General features: G+C 44.1%; 1 protein-coding gene across 2 annotated transcripts in view; it reads left to right on the forward strand.

Moving 5' to 3' along the window:
- The first annotated feature begins 738 nt into the window (after nt 1–738).
- Nucleotides 739–16,497, forward strand: part of RYK (receptor like tyrosine kinase) — a 51,745-nt gene continuing 35,986 nt past the window's right edge. For both annotated transcript variants that reach the window (XM_057429036.1, XM_057429037.1), the window contains exons 1-2: nt 739–1,154; nt 15,812–15,933. In XM_057429036.1, the coding sequence (XP_057285019.1) occupies nt 860–1,154; nt 15,812–15,933 (417 nt within the window). In that variant the 5' untranslated portion in view covers nt 739–859. The remainder of the gene's footprint in view (nt 1,155–15,811; nt 15,934–16,497) is intronic.

Genomic DNA, 16,497 nt, shown 5'->3' on the forward strand with positions numbered 1-16,497 from the left:
AGGTTGCCCAGAGAGGTGGTGGATGTGGCATCCCTGGAGACACTGGAATATCCCTGGTGAGGTGCTGGCACAAGCTGCCCAGAGAGCTGTGAATGCTGCTTCCCTGCCAACGTACAAGGCCAGGCTGGATAAGGCTTGGAGCAACCTGGTCTAGTGGAAGGTGTCCCTGCCTGTGTCAGTGGGACTTGAAATAGATGAGCTTTAAGGTTCCTTCCAACACAAGCCATTGCTGTGATTTAAGGTTAGGCTGGATGTGACTCTGGGCGGGCTGATCTAGTTGAAGATGCCCCTGCTCATTGCAGGGGTTGGACCAGACGACCTTCGAAGGTCCCTTCCAAACCAAACTAACTCTACGGTAAGCTGCTGTAGGTGACCAGTACAGACCGTGGGACTGGAACGGTGCGAGATGGAGGAAATGACAGCAGAGGGCGGCGGTGAGGTCACCCCCTTCCTGCCTTCCCTTAGGACGGGCACAGGGCCCCCCTCGAGAGACACGCATTAAGACTGTGGAGCACCGGCAAGAGGCAGGGGCTAGGCAGGGCCTCACTGTTCTTGCCCATCACCCTGCGAGAGGCAGGATGGGAAACCCGCTCCCCTTATCCGGGTGTGACTGAAGCGGCGCTGAGGGGCGACGGAAAGGCACGGCTAGACGGAAAGACGGGCGGGTCCGCGCGTGCGCGGGGCGGGGCGTGCGGTGCGCGCGCGGCGCTCGGTGGCGTCGGTCTCGCGCAGCCATGAGGGGCGGGGCGGCGAGCGGTGGCCGCGGCGGCGTGTGAGGGGGTTCGGCGGGCCGGGCCGGGCCGGGGGGGTCCCTCCCTGCCTTACACCCCCCGGCCCTGCCGGCCTGCTCCGCGGAGCCATGGTGCCGGGAGGCCGTGAGCCGGGGCGGTGGCGGAGAGCCCGGCCCCTTTCGGCGCCGGGGGAGGCGGGTGCGGGGCGGCGGCTGCCGTGGCCGTCGTGGTGCCGGGTGCGGGGCCCGCGCCGCCATCTCCTCCGCCTTCTGCCACTGCTGCTGCTCCTGCCCGCCGGAGCCGAGGGCCAGGCCGGCCCCAGCTCCGGCCCACACAGCGCAGGGCCCCCGGACTGGCCCCCTGCCGGCCCCGGGCCCAGCCTCAGTCTCTACCTGAGCGAGGAGGAGGTGCGCCGGCTGATCGGTGAGTGCGGGCCGGGGCCGCGCCGGGCCCGCCGGAGGGGCACACGGCGGTCTGTGGGGCTGGGGGAGTGGTGTCTGTGTGACTGAGAAGCTGTTGGGGATCTGGGCGCTCTAAAGGAGGTGAATGAGGGGGTATCTCTGGGTTTGGAGCGGCAGTGGAGGGTTCAGGAAATGTGTGTGGGGTTGTCTGTTGGACTGGGGTGGGAATCAGCGGGAGCAGAGGACTGGGCTGTGGGGGTCCAGGAAGCGATGGGCATGTCTGTGGGACTGCTGTGAGGTCTGTGGGACTGCTGTGAGGTCTGGGGGTGCAGGGGAGGATGGAGGAGGGCTGAGAACAGGGATGAAGGAGCTGGATCTCAGGAGAGGATGGAAGCGTGATGGGACTGGTGTGGGGTTGGGTGAATCTGGGGATCAGTGTGCTGTTCTATAGGACTGTGGGAGCAGGGGCCATGGGGAGAATGGAGCGATCTGAGGAACTCGGGGACAGGGTCTCTGCTGCCTCGTGTCTGTGTGGCTGGAGGAAGAAAAGAATACTGGGCTTTACCCTAATGGTGAGGGGTTTCTGGGGTTCAGGGGACTGAGGCTGGTACCCCATGGGAGTAGGGTAAGCTCTGGAAGAGGAGGTTAGTTCAGGCCTGTGATTTAGCGAGGCAAGTGACATTCAGAGGGCAGAGAGGAGACCTGGCAATAATTGTGTGTGTGTGTGAAAGGAATCTGAATTTCTAGGCAGGCTGACAATTGTGTGAGTACTTGGAGACAGTTCCTGAAGTCCCCCATCTGGCCTGCTGTGGAGGGCTTTTGCAGTAGTTTTGTGCTTGGAAAGTCTCTGATTTAAGCAAAGATTTGTTTTCTGTAGGTTTTAGCTTGCTTAAGCTCTTGTTTAGAGTTGGTGGCTGGGGTCTCAAAACAAATATGTTGGTATCCCTAGTGACTTGTGTTTCAGCAAGTGTCCTGTATCTCTGTAAGACGAAAAAAAGAGCAGTGGAAGAACTTATTTACATAAAATGGACAAAATAAGACCATGGTTGGTTAATTTGAACTCTCTAAGCATGGAGCTGACTGAAGTCAGGGGACCCAGGGACTGCATAACAGTGTAAATATTTCTCCCTTATGGTTTGCTCTGGTGATTAGCTTTCTGTTGCTATCATTTTTACATTGTATGTGCTTGCTGCCAGATGCTCTGTTGCAGATAGAGGATAACAATGTCAGAATTGCTGTTTAGCTGAGTTTCTAAACAAGTAGTTAATCTTGGAAATACTCAGTGGTGAGGTTTGAGCTCCCCTGAGTCTAGTGCCAGAACTCTTATTAGCTGGATTTGCCCAGGCTTCCATGGACAACTAGCACAAGTATTCATCTTTAAGCATCAACTGGGGAGAGAAAAGCTGCTGTTACTGTTTTTTAGGTTAAATTGCATCCCAAAAGCTCTCTTATAGGTGTCTATTGCTTATGAGTCCAAAACCACTTGTTACTCAAGCTGTCTGTAGCTGATTTATACCAGTCACATCAAGAAACTGACACGTAATGATCTGTTCTGCTTCTGCAACCCAAAGGCTTTGGTAAACTGGAGTCTAATGGGGAGATAAACTGTCACTTTTTTCAGTTAGTGGGATTCAGATTGCTAGAAATCTGTTGCAGTGTAAACTATCAGGATCTACCTTGTGTTGTTGGCACCAGCAGATTTAATTTTAGGGATATCCTTTACACCTGCTAACTGTTGTAGGTAGGGTGAGGTTTGAGGCATCTAGAGGCATAGGCAATCAAATCTCTGGTGACTTTATGCATTCCTCTGGCAGAAGGAAGTCCAAAAGGATAGACAGGTTTGTTCCAGTTCTTCACACTTCTGAAAACAAGCCAAGCTATTTCAGAACATTCAGTTTTGCAGCATGTGTATTGTGTTTACATACAATCAAGTTTATGGTTTGAGTGCTCATATGGGTGTACATGAACTTTCAAAGAGCAGGGAGGTGTTTCAGCTTCTGTAACTTTGAGAAAAGCCATGGTTTAGTGGATGCTAGAACAGTCCTTCATAGCTCATAGGAAAATGATGTTGCTTGTGAAGTGAACTTCAGGGAAGATGCTAATACAAGCCTAGAATCTAGTTTCGTCACCTTTTGTTTCTAAACAAATTCTGTCTTTGCTACTGTCTTGCTGTGGTTGAACAGAAAATTCTGAAGACTTTCTGAAGTGCTCATAACCCCAAATGTTCTGTGGAAATACTACAGCCTGTGGTGTGTTTTCACGCTTAATATCATCTGTGATCTTTAGATCACAAATTTGATTTGGAACAAATGTAAGCACACAACCGTGTGTCTTTTGAATCAGCCACAGAGAGTGATGCAGTGCATCCTCCATGCAAAGCTGGAGCATCTGCAGGGTCTGGTGTAAAGTCTGTGGGGCCATACCCATGCATGGTCTTACCACCAGCGAGGCTGAACCAGCTCAGTGGAGCATTGCCACGCTTCTGCTCTCCTCAAAACCAGAGTTCGGTGTCGTACGGAACCGTGGTCTATGTTTTTAATTAGGTTGTGGCTCTTGTAAATGAAATATTGACTTGCTTAAGATTATTTGTGGGTGCTGTTCTTTCTGTGGTATGGAGACAGGACAGATACTATGATTTATAGTGCAAACTGCCCGCTACTTTCATGCATGCTGTGCCAGGTTTCCACCGTTAGGCTATGTGATTCTGACCATGTGTCTGCCTTAAGAGGAATTGTTTTGAAATCTTCAGAACTTCACAGAGAAGAAAACTAGAGAAAACTGGCTTGTCTTGTGCGAGACTGATTTTTTTATTTTGAAAAGCTGCAGTGTTCCCATGGTATGAAAGCAGGGCTTGCTATATGGCAGGCAGATGGTGTCTCTGTCAGAAACATCTCTTCCCGTTCCCATGGAAAACATTCGCAGCCATCCAAACTATAAGCCTTTGTGAGGGAACAAAAAAAAGAAACTGGTTTTCACATGTTTGAATGTGTCAGATTCAACTTGCACCAGCCAGGATTCAACAATAGATGGAATAAAGGTACAAAGAGGAGTTAGTCCAGAAGACTTGGTTGAGGCAACTTTAGTGATGGCAGTGGGGTCTAGAGGTGTGTGAGAGCAGCATTGAGGTAAGGGGTGATGGAGAGTCAGGAACGAGGAAGAGAAGTGCTGCTTGCTGTCAAGAGACATCCAGAGCACCACAGCCCTTTTTAGGGGTCTCTGTGAACTCTCTTGGCGCTGTGAGCTGCAGCTTTTTGTAGATGGTTCATAGAGAATCTTTTTTGGGCTTTTGCATAAACCTAACGAAAGTAATATTAGTTTTATGGAGTATCTAACTGTATAGGTATGGTAACACCATTTGATCGGGTTACTTCTTCCCCTGTGATGCTAAATACAGAGGGCAGTTGGTGTGAAACTAGTGATGAGTTGCTCAGTAGCAGGTCTGTACTTGATTTAGTGACTTTCATTCAGATTATCTTGTGAAATCCGAATGTGGTGTCTGTCTACTATTGAAATGCTCGATTGATCTGGCTTTCACAGGATCCTGTGATATAAAGGCACATGTATCCCTGCTTTGCAGATAATGAACTGAGGTTTAGAGAATAAGGTAAAAAATATCCATTAATATTAGGTAGGTAGCTTTAATAATTAAGGATTTGATCTGGTCTGTTTAAAGTACATAGCATTATTTAGCACTTAATGCATTCATAGTCTATCTCTTAGACCTTCAGCTTTGAGTTCCTGGTGGTTCTGCAGCTCAGCCTCACAGACCTTGCATTATACCCTCTGAGTACAAGGACCAGAATCAGTAGCTGCCTGTGAAAACTTGGCTGAAGCCATTTTTCTTGCATTGCAGGCAGTTCTTTTGCAGCATTCATTAGGTGGTACCTCATGGTTCACAGCAGCAATGAGATGTTTAAGCAGCAAGGACAGTCCTTTTTGTTCTTGCGGATTTTGGGGGTTCCTAATGGTTCACAGCAGCAATGAGATGCTTAAGCAGCAAGGACAGTCCTTTTTGTTCTTGCAGATTTTGGTTTTTTTTGGTGGACCTCATACCTTTCAATTGTGAAATTGGTCTTGTGGATAGCCCTCCTCAGCACATGGCTCCAATTCTTTTTAGAGACAGGTATAGCTTAAACACTGAATAAGACTTTAGTCCCATGGGGTAAAAAACAGTATGTTACCATGTAACTGAGGGCTATCAGAATACATTAGTGTGGAGGAGGGGCCTAAATTAGAGTTGCAGGAGAATTGTGAAGTCCAGAAGTCCTACAATGCTTGCTTTGAGTTTGCAAACCTAGTAATTTTTGGTCTAGTTTCTTCTGAGTAATCATACTGAATGCCATCTTCTGTTGGTTTTATATTTGCACTTACTTAATTACAGGGTTAAATTAATTTAACACTTATGTGACTTCCTTCCATGTTCTAGAATTTCATTGAAGCCAGCGTGCAGCTTACTAAAATGAGTTGTCTGGTTGAAAGATGCAAAGTTAATGAGGATCTATTATAGTAGAGGGTGGTTGTTTGTGTTTTAAATTGCACTGCTGACTCACAGAGTGGTTGAGGTTGGTAGGGACCTCTGGAGCTCATCTGGTCCAACGCCCTGCTCAGGCAGGGACACCTAGGGCTGCTTGTCCAGCACTGTGTCCAGAAGCCTTTTGAACATCACCAGGGATGGAGACTCCACTACCCACCTCTGTGGGCAGCCTGTGTCAGTGCTTGGTCATCCTCACAGTCTGTGAGTTTTTCCTGATGTTCAGACAGACTCTCCTATGTTTCAGTTTGTGCCCATTGCCTCTGATCTTGTCATTGAGTACCACTGAGAAGAGCATGGCTCAATCCTCTGTGAATACACCTTCAGGTGTTTTACATACATTAATGAGATCTCCCTGAGCCTTCTCCTGGCTGAACAGCTCCAGCTCTTTCGGCCTCTTCGTAGGAGAGATGCTCCAATCCCTTTAATCATCTGTGTGGTCCTTTGCTGGCTTCTCTTCAGTAGTTCCATGTCTCTTGTATTTGGGATCCCAGCACTGAACCCCACATGGCTTCACCAGAACTGAACAGAGCCTTATTACAGGCCAAATGCAGTTTTGTATGTATTAGATGGAGACTAAACATCTACTTACTGCAGCAGTTGATCTTAAATAACACGTCTTAATTTTATATTGTGAAACAGCTTTCTCAGTATCACTATTTTGGGGTTCACAGCAAAAGTGCCTAATTGTGCTTGCACTGAGTTTATAGTGACTGGACATTCTCTTGCTCCTTTATCTGTTGCCTGGTTAGTTGTCCCTGTTATGAAAGGGAGCTGAAAATCAGTGTGCTGGGATGAGCTGGATGTCCAAAATGTTGAAGTATTTTTTTTTCTTCTGATTCTTGAAATGTGTCCGGGCCTTGTTAAAAACCTACTCATGCCTGCCTGTGAAAGCATTACAGCCTAGAGCACCAACAGGGAGCTAGTGCTGTGCTCTGAGTTTTGTTAATAGCATCCAAGATAAATTTCCATGTGAGATGGGTAGATTATGGCTGCTTGTACAGGTGCCTCTTTAAGATGGAAAAAATACAGTTCAGAGCCTCTGTGTAGTTGCAGAAGTATGAGTAAGACATTGGCTGAAGGTGAGATGTTTGAGTACTCGAAGGTCTTGAAGCAAGTGTCTGTGGTACATGACCGACAGTTCAGAATCTGATTCTGCTGTCTACATGTTTGTAAGTCTTAATTTTCTAGCTTTTAAGTGCTTCTCCCTGAAGAATGGTAACTTCTTGCATGGTGTATGCAAAAATAAGTAATATAGGCTGTGGTCCACTTGCCTGTCTTTGCAGCAGTGCAGAAACCTGCTTCATTTACCATTTGAAAGGGACTTAAAAATAAAGACTACTGTAAGTGCACACTGCTGGATGGGAAGAAAGCTTCTGATGTTGACAGATGCTGTGCACTATAACTAATCTGTATTGCTGCTGATGTATTTTGCTATACTCCACTTAATTGTGTTATTTTTAGGGTAAATATTTTAGTACCTTGCCCTGTAAAGCTTTTTAACCTAATGATAGTCTGTGAGTGGTGCTTACTAGATGGGCTTTTCAGTGTTGCAGGTAAATGGCACTTATGTCTGTTTTGGAGAAATGGAGGGATTAAGTCTGGTAGGGTATTTAGAGGGTGCATGCAGCAACATCTGGCTGCTTGCAAGCTGCAGCAGGTTGTGACAAGTTACTTGCATCCTGGAGTAAGCAAATCTCTTTGTTTTGGAGCCTTTCAGTGCACGGGGATACTTGTCTCTCTTATTTACTGAGTACCACTGTTCATGTCAGTATTTTGAGGTTCATGTGAGACCAAGCTGCATTTAGGGTTCCTGTGCCCTTTTCATTCTGTTACCTCACTTGAAATTTGCGAAGTTCAAATAGCAAAGTGCATATAGGTGTTGCTTTGGAGACGCATATATACAGTCATGTAAACCCACTGCAATATTTGTAATGCTTGCAAACTGGCAGGAGAGTATGATTCTAGGAGTTGGAAATGGCCTGTGAAGGCTGTCAGAAGTGACGCTAGTGGGGGCAGCTTCTAGCCTGGGTTAGGATTGCTTTGAAATAATTTATTCTGTGTGACTGCTACTGAAAGGGAAATCCGGGAAATACCAAAGTCCTCGTGCATGTTGAGATGAGTGGTTGATTTCTGCACCCTGCTTTATCACATCAGCTGATGTGTTGGGATTTCAAAATACCAGGGGCTCCATCTGAATTCTTCTTGGAGAAAGCAGTTTGTTTCTGCAGATTGGCTATTGAGGAGGGACTGCACAGGCAGCAGATAGCTTGGAGAGGAAGCAGTCATTTCAGCTTCCAATAGGCCAAGGTCTGTCTAGTGATAAATGTGTGTGGCTCTTGTAACATTTCTGTATCAGGGACTTCGAAGAAATCTGACCTCTGAGACTGAAGGCTGGTCTGATGTGGGGCGAGGAGGGAGGGGATATGCCAAAGCTTCATTCTTCACTGCTGTGATTTTACACCTGTGTTCTGTTTGGCAGCATCTTCTTTATCACTGTTGATTGTTTGGTATCTTTGAATACATTCTCTCCTTCTCCCTCCAGTGCATGGATGGAATGGGAACAAGAGAGAGGAAATGGAGGCAAAGAACTCTGCATGCATGAGAAAAGCCAGCAAGAAGGGCTTGCAGTACTGGGAGGAAGACAGGGACTGAAACTGCTTCTTAACACCACTTGGGCAGCAGGAAATACAAGAGATCAGAATCATGCTCGCAGAATGAAAAATCCCAGGGTAGCATTTTCCTGAGAGCGGGAAATGTTTTTTCTCCTCCCCTTCTGCTGTTCAGAGTTGTGTTTGGATACTGGAAAAGCTAAATAACTGAGACTAATTCCAAATATATCTTGGTTCACAGTTGTTCTGGTGGAATGGGATTGCTTGATGAGTATTTCTTTCCTGGAGTTATCCAGACTGAGATATAACTGAGGCTTGTATTTTACTTGCAGTGGGTCTTTACTTAGAGACTATTCCTGTAGTGACTCAGTGTGCAGTGTTAAAATGGTACTGTGAAAACTGGGTGTGTGTAAAGGGTGAAGCGCATTTAATGAGTTGTGCCTGATGAATTGATTTCCCCCCCCCCCCCCCCCGTTTTTCACCCACCTCTGAATGGCAGCAGCACCCGCAGCTTCCATGCAAGAATGAATACTAACACTCTCTGAAAACGCCTTGTGGTGGTACAAAGGGTGCAGTGGTAGAGGCTTCAAATCCATTATTTCGCTTCCATCTCTGCCTTTGTCCTTCTTTCAAGTGGATAACTTGCATATTTGCACTGACTGCTTTGGAGAGCTGGGAGTAGAAGCAACAGCATGAAACTAATGTGATGCTTTAGAATTCTGCTGCTAGTTATGGAGTGTTGAATAGCCATAATTAAATTAACCAGTGTATTGATTTCACCATGCTGTTTGGGAAAGATCAGAGCAGTAACATGAGCGTTGGAGCTGCTGCTTAGCAGGCCTGAAAAGCTGCAGCCACTCAGAATACGTAATGCCAATGATACCAGCAAGGCTGATGTGGTTGGTTATTCTCTCAAAACTCCTTTGGCCTTTATGAAGTTAGCTGATGGCCTTGCAGAGTAATTCCTAATAAAACCAGTACAAAGCGCCATGGCTTTCCTGAGTGTAGAGCTTGCCACAGAAACAAACAGATATGGTTTAGTTCATGTGGAACTTGCGTTTATCGTTAATTAATGTCACTGTGATGGAAAGCTTTCAAAGTGTCTCAATGGTATGTTATCCGTTCAGCAGTCACAGAATCGTAGAACACCAGGTTGGAAGGGGACCTCGATCATCATGGCAAAAGCATGGTCTACGCAAGCTGGGCTGGCACCCTGTCCAGCTGAACGTTTAGTGTCCAGTGCTGTGGAATTCACTGCTTCCTTGGAGGCATTTTTACCAGTGGCTCATTGTTCTCACTGAAAATTCTTCCTTTTGTGTCCAACTTGGAATCTTTCCAGGATTAACTTCTGCCCATTACCCCACATCTTTTCCATGTGACTTCTTGTAGAAAGGGAGTCTTCATCTTCTTTGTAGCTACCCTTTAAATGCTGGAGCATGGTGATAAGGTTTTCCGTGAGCCTTATTTTCTCAAGGCTAAACAAAACCAGTTCTCTCAGCATGACTTGCCCAGCCTTTGCTCATCTCTGTGGCCCTTCTCTGGACCCTCTCCAGCCTGTCCACATCTTTTTTGCATAGTGGGGACCAAAACTGAACGCAGTATTCCAGGTGTGGCCTGACAAGCACTGAATGGGAAAATGACTCCATTATCTCTACTGGGATGCCCTTGTTGATGTTTCCCAGCATCCTGTTGGCTTTCTTTGCCACAGCTGCACAGTGTTCACTCATACTGGTCTTGATGTCCACCAGGCCCCCCAGATCCCGTTCTGCAGAGCTGCTCCCCAGCCAGGCAGATCCCAGCCTGCTTTGTAAGGTTCTTGTTAGCCTGCTCTTCCTGTCTATCCAGGTCTTCCTGTAGAGTGTCTCTCCCTTCCAAAGTGCCTGTTTCCCCACTCAGTTTGCTCTTATCATCAAACTTCATCAGAGTACACTTGATCCCATCATCAGAATCACTTAGGAAGACGTTGAACAGTGTTGTGCCCAATATTGATCCCTGGAGGACCTCTTAAGTTCACATACCAGCTCTTCCTTCACTGGTGGTGGGTCTGTGTTTGCATCAACCTGGCTTTTTGTTCCTAAGGCCTGGGGCTCAACAGTGCTGGTAAAGAGAGAGGAGAAGAAAGTGTCGAGAACCTCTGCCTTTTCAGTGTTTTTGGTGGCCAGTATTTTCCTTCTATTTCTGCTTGTTGTTCATGTACCTGAAGAACTCTTTCTTGTAACTTTTGACATCTCTGGTCAATTTCAATTTGAGCTGAGATTGTGCTTTTTTAACTGCATCTTGGCACACCCTGACACTGCTGTTGTAGTTCTCAATGGTTATTTGTCTGCTTTTCCATCTCTGGTATGCTTTCCTTTTTGATTCTGAGCAGACTCAAACACTTGCAGTTAAGCCAGGGGGGTCTCCTGCTTCACCCATTTACCTTACTTTTAAAGAATGAACAGTGTTTCTCCTTCCAAGAGAATGTGCTTGAAACATCTCCCACCACTTGCTAACTCCTTTATCCTCCATGGAATATCTTTCAGCTGAGCTCTGAGTGAGCTGAAGTTTGCTCTTCTAAAATCAAAACCCTTTTTACTAACCTTCAGCACACTCAGCTGGATCCCAGACTCCACAGGGTTGTGATCACTGCAGCTGAGGCTATCACTAACTGAGGCACTAGAGAGCAGGTTTTCTTGGTTTATGAGTAGCAAGTCCAGCAGTCCCTCAATTCCTGGTTTGCCCATCTAACGTTTGTCTGAGGAAACAGTCCTCCATGCATTCCAAGATCTTGATAGATGACGCCTGAGACACGTGAGCTGCTGTATTGTTCTTCCAACAAATGTCTGGGCAGTTGAAGTCACTCAGAAGAACCACATTCTGTTGACTTGAAGCTTACTTAACTGACGCAAATACTGCTTCGTTGGCCTTCTTGTCTTGGTTTGGAGGTCAGTAGCAGATGCCTACTATAAGGTCCTCTTGGAGATGACCCCTCTGATCTTGAGCCAGAGGCATTTGGTAGGGCTTCTAAAAGCCCCTGTAGGTTGACTTGCATACGTTCAAGTTTCTCCATAACATAAAGTGCAGGTAACTGATGCTGTTGTACCTTATGCTGTTGCCTACAGGGCTGACTGAATGAACATGTGGGTGCAGTGCTGTAACTTAAAAAAAAAACAAAACAAACATAAAGTGGCACAACTTCTGTGGGTAGATGACATTAAAATATTGCAAATGCATGTTATTCACAAGTCCAGATGATGTCTGATGTATCTTTGTTAGATGATTAGGTTTTGGCTGGGAAAATAACAGCAGTTCAGTTCAAGAGCATGTGATCTGAAGTGATTTAATTTCAGGGTGTGTACTCTTGGGCATCTGCAGTTGACATGAATGGGACCATTCTTTTTATTTTCTAGTCTCAGTGTTTACTTTCATTCTAATTCAAAAGGAGCATCAAACTTCATGTTACAATAATTGAGACGTTTGCCATTACTGAGAAGTTAAGTTTTTATTTCATAAATATGCCTATTGTGTGAGCTAAGAATAAAGTTGCTTAATTGCTCAAAGCTCATTTTATTTTTTTATATTATAGACTTCCCTTTCAGTCACCTCCAACCCTGTATCTGTACCATTCCTATTCCCATCTATCCCATTTCTCCATGCCTGTTGTGTAGGTCACCGACATTAGGAAGAAATTCTTCCCTGTGAGGGTGCTGAGGTGCTGTGGCTGCTGCCCCATCCCTGGCAGTGCTCAGGGCCAGGCTGGATGGGGCTTGGAGCAGCCTGGTCTAGTGGAAGGTGTCCCTGCCCATGGCAGGGGATTGGAACTGGATGAGCTTTAAAGTCTCTTCCAACCCAAACCAGTCTGTGATTCTGTAGTCAGTCATCTTTTCCAGAGAGTCTGGGATGTAAGACTTTTAAAAGCAAGTATTTCAGCCTGAATTCCTGACTAACACCTATAACTGGCAGACTGTAGCATTGTGGAAAACTTAAGTAGAAAAGCAAGTAGAAAACTATATAACCTGTTACTTACTCTATTAAAGGAAAGTTCACTTTTTTCATTGTATATGCTAAATATATATATACAAGGATATTGGAAGTGTGTGTATGTATATTCAGATCTTAGTATTATATTTCCAATAGTTTGCTTTTTCTAAATGAAATTGATCCATGTGGGTCAGTTTGTATTTGATTTCCTCTTTTATTTTTTTTTTTTTAAGTTGTAGTTTCAGTCCTGTGTAGCTGATTGTTGAAGTGAACTGATTAAATACATTCAAACTAAGAAGGCTTGCTTTGGAAAAATTTTTACTCTGAAAAAAAGAAAAATTTCAGTAGTTCAGAGCTGATTTTTTTAATTCTTCTGCCCCATTTTCTTGTACTCAGGCTAATGGTATGAAAATAGTAGAATTTTTCCAGTAAACCTGTTGCTAAAAAAAAGGAAAGCTGAGGATTTAGTCAGTGTTTTGCACTTAGGGTGAGCTTTCAATGAAAGGAAAATGGAAGGAGAAGAAAAATTGTATCCTTCTTCAACAAGGTGAATTGTCCATTGCTAGGAGAATCCTGTGTGTTTATGGGCTGGGACACACAGACTTGGGGAGTGGATGGTGGTGAAGGGATGTTGAAGCTTGAGGTTCATGCTCCTTCATGTGGATGTTCACCAGGGAGTGGAAATTTCTGGTCTGGCCAGAGAGCTAACCTGGATGAGCTGCTCAGGAGTGGGGACATGGTTATCTAGAGCATGTAAGCCTCTGAACAACTAGAATATTTATATAAAAGATAGTAACTTGTTTAACTGTATAACTCAGTTGATTTCATTGTGAGTCAGGAGCAGGAGCGGCTTCTGCATGAGAACTGTAGGGGTTTGATGTCACACTGCAAGAGATTTTTCAGCTGCTTCAGAAGAAACTCTTTCAAATTAGACTAGCATACTAAGAAGACAGGCACTAATTTCATTCACTTCTGTATGCTGGCAGGAATCTACCACAGGGTTTGATAAGCAGCTGGGAGAGCTGATGATGCCAACTAGTGTTACCAGTCTGTTCTTCATGAAATACTACTTTTTGCCTTAAGAACATTAGCTCTAGTCTAACAGCAATCTCATTTAACTCTTACATTGCATGTTTGTTTTCTGTCTCTTGATTATAGGCAAAGTCTGCCAGAATAATGTTATGATAGCTTGAAACAAGTAAGTAATGAAGTAGAACCCCAGGTAACAGACTCCTGAACACTGTTGTTGTCCTTAATAAGGATGTGTTATTACTAGTGCATGTTGTAGGATAGATTTGCTTTGTAAGAATAAAATCTAGTTCTTCACATGCTGATAGAGGAAAGTTTCTTTTGTATAGTGTGCTTAAAATGAGAGGAAAAAAATAGTTGAAGCTAGGCTGCATTTGCCCAAGGACATTTGCAAAGAGGTGTTTTGTTAGGCAGCTAGACTGAAATGATTCAATTTTGTCATGAACACAAGGGCTGCCCAGCATCCTTTGCATTTGGGAATGAAAATTGGCCTCTCCCCTTCCTTTCTGAGCTTCTTCAGATGTTTTGTTATGTTAAACAGTGCAAAGAATGACAGACTTTCTCTGTGGTGCTGCTTAAATTTACCTTTTTGTTTGTGTTCAAGTTTAATTTATTCTTTCAGGTTTGCGCTCAAGACTGGGAGGTACAAAGATGTGAAAGCTAATGAGATTTAGGGGTTGCCTGGGTAAAAGGGTGGTGGTTTTGCCTGGAAATCGGAGCAGCGCATTGGTTTTGCTGTTTTCACATGGGTTGGTGTAGGTTAGTCAATTCCAAGTAATGAGAAACCAGATCCTTTAGCATTGTGCCTTGTCTGCACATAGATTGTTTAAGGAGGCTTGCCAAAGCAGAACTACAGCTGATGTTTTAAAACTGTTTCTTTAATGTGTTTTCCAAGCTTTATTTTGTTTCAAGGTTTGTTTGTGCTTTCCTCTCCTCCCTATCTTGCTGGTGGATGTATTTTTGCATTTGCCATTTATTATTGAGTAGAAAAATGTACAAATCGGACAAGAAAAGTTTAACCTTTTTTTTTTTTAGATACTGTCTCAGGCTGATTATATTCAGCACATAAGGCTTCACCTGCATCTTTTTCTGTTCAAGATCTTGAGTAGTTGTCCCTGGGATTACTCTGGTCTGTTGATTCACGCATCCAGTCTCTAGGGTTCTCCCTCTTAGCCACGTCCCAGTATCTGTGGTTACATACTCTTGGGTTTTGATTAAGTTTCAGGACACTAATGAGCCAGCAGTGGTTAACAGCAACCAGAGTGAAGAGGAATATCTTGGCTGCATTTCTGTATCTTGTGGAAAACAAGGTGGATTAAATAAAGTTCTGGAATAAGAGAAAGCTTATCACTTTGCAGTGCTCTATGCTCAGTTTTTGCACTAAACAGGAGGAACTGTTTCTCTCAAGCTAAGCTTTGTTTAAATGCAGCTTGTCTACACAGTTCAGTTGTTACCTTTTTTTTTTACTTAAAAGCCCACAACCCTTTCATGATTCTCTATATTCTTGGAATAACTTCAGGATACCTTAATTGAACTCTATTTCCTCTGCATGGATTATGCTTGGAGCATGCACCTGTGTCTGGTTTGCCTAATTGTTCTCTTAGCATGTCACTATATTGCTGAGCCAGAATAGCATTTCAGTGGCAGCAAAGGAGGAAGAGCAGTATGACACAAGACAAAATAGTACTGATTACAAATACATTATGGTTTTGTCCTGAGGATATAGATCTGGGATTAATTTTACAGCTGCGGGGAAGTGAGTTAACTTGTAGTGCTTATTTTATCACTAATTGCTAATAGTACCCAGGGCAAGCTTTAGAGTTGTACCCTGTGTTCTTACATTCTTTGTGACCTTGGAATATGTGCCGCAAAAGGTAACAGCAGCTTTGGTATTTTTAATATCAGATTATGTGTCTTAATTAGAAAAATGCACCTTAGTGCTCTGTAATAAATAGTTTTGTGGGTCTTTCAATTCTGTAGGTTTATTAAAATGTCCAGAAAGGGAAAGGTACTTGGTGTACAAATGGACATTCCTTCTCTCACTATGTTTTGTGTTATGATCTAATTACCTTGAAGTTAATTCCATAGTACTTATGTGTCTCAAGAAATGTGCTATTCCAGGAAGAATTACCTGCAGTTAACAAGCTGATGATCCAAAGCAGTTTGTTTTGAGTGTAGGCGGTTGTAGATAAGACCAAAATTGGGCCTGTGATTCCCAGAAGCAGACAGGGCTACATTCAGGAGAGTCTGTAATGACTCTTTTGGAAGATTGTATGAAAAGTTATGTTTCTTTCCTTCCCATTCCAACTTTTACCTGTTCATTAGGCTGCAGCATCTCTGAAATTGTTGAATTGTAAGAATTCGAAGCACTTTTGTTAATGCTGACCTGCATGAGCATTCATCTCCAAACTTGCAATTGAATTTATAAACTTGAGGAAGTAGTTGCTTAAACATTCAAATATAAGTGGAGTTGGTGGTACTGAGAGTTGCTTCTTCCAGTGTGTTACTTCTGGTTCTTCCCTGTCTTACTCTTCTTTCTCATTACAGGTCTTGATGCAGAGTTGTCTTATGTGAGGAATGATGTGGTTAATCATTATGCATTGTCATTCAATCTCTTAATACCCAGCGAGACCAACAATCTTCACTTCAGCTGGCATGCGAAATCTAAGGTAAGCAGACATAACATCTGTGTTGGAGTGCTTGATACATGATCTGTGTTGCTTAGGGAATACCCACTGTTGTAATGTAATGGCTTTTTTCTTTGCAAAAATTATACTAGGGGAAAAAGAATTATTTCTATGGTTGCAGGCAGTAAGTTAGAGAATATGTATCTGAACTGTTCCTTTCTTGGTTTATAAATGTTAACCACTTCTTTTGAAGTATTTTCTACTTCTTGCTTCTGGCAGACCATATATGTATATATCCAAGCTACTGGCTGTGGAATCTCTTCCAGGGGCTCATTGAACACACAGAAGGAGCATCCATGAACTGAAGCCTCTGGAAATCAAATGCAGAGCAATTGCATTTTAGAGATTTCTAGAAACCTATGTTTGGAGTCAAGAATCTATAAAACTAGCATCTAGTATGTTATCACCAGGCCTTGATTAAATGGAAAGGGATTTTTATTTCACTTAATCACTATGGCTAGAATGTGCAGCAATAACTGTGATAAAGATTATGTATGCTCTTACATTTTGAAGGATTTCCAGTTACTTAACGATTTTTTTTCTTTT

Source organism: Pezoporus wallicus, unplaced genomic scaffold (genome assembly GCF_028554395.1).
Source record: "Pezoporus wallicus isolate ANWC-B61680 ecotype Strahan unplaced genomic scaffold, APGP_CSIRO_Pwel_v1 contig_593, whole genome shotgun sequence".
In the NCBI taxonomy this organism is placed as follows: domain Eukaryota; kingdom Metazoa; phylum Chordata; class Aves; order Psittaciformes; family Psittacidae; genus Pezoporus; species Pezoporus wallicus.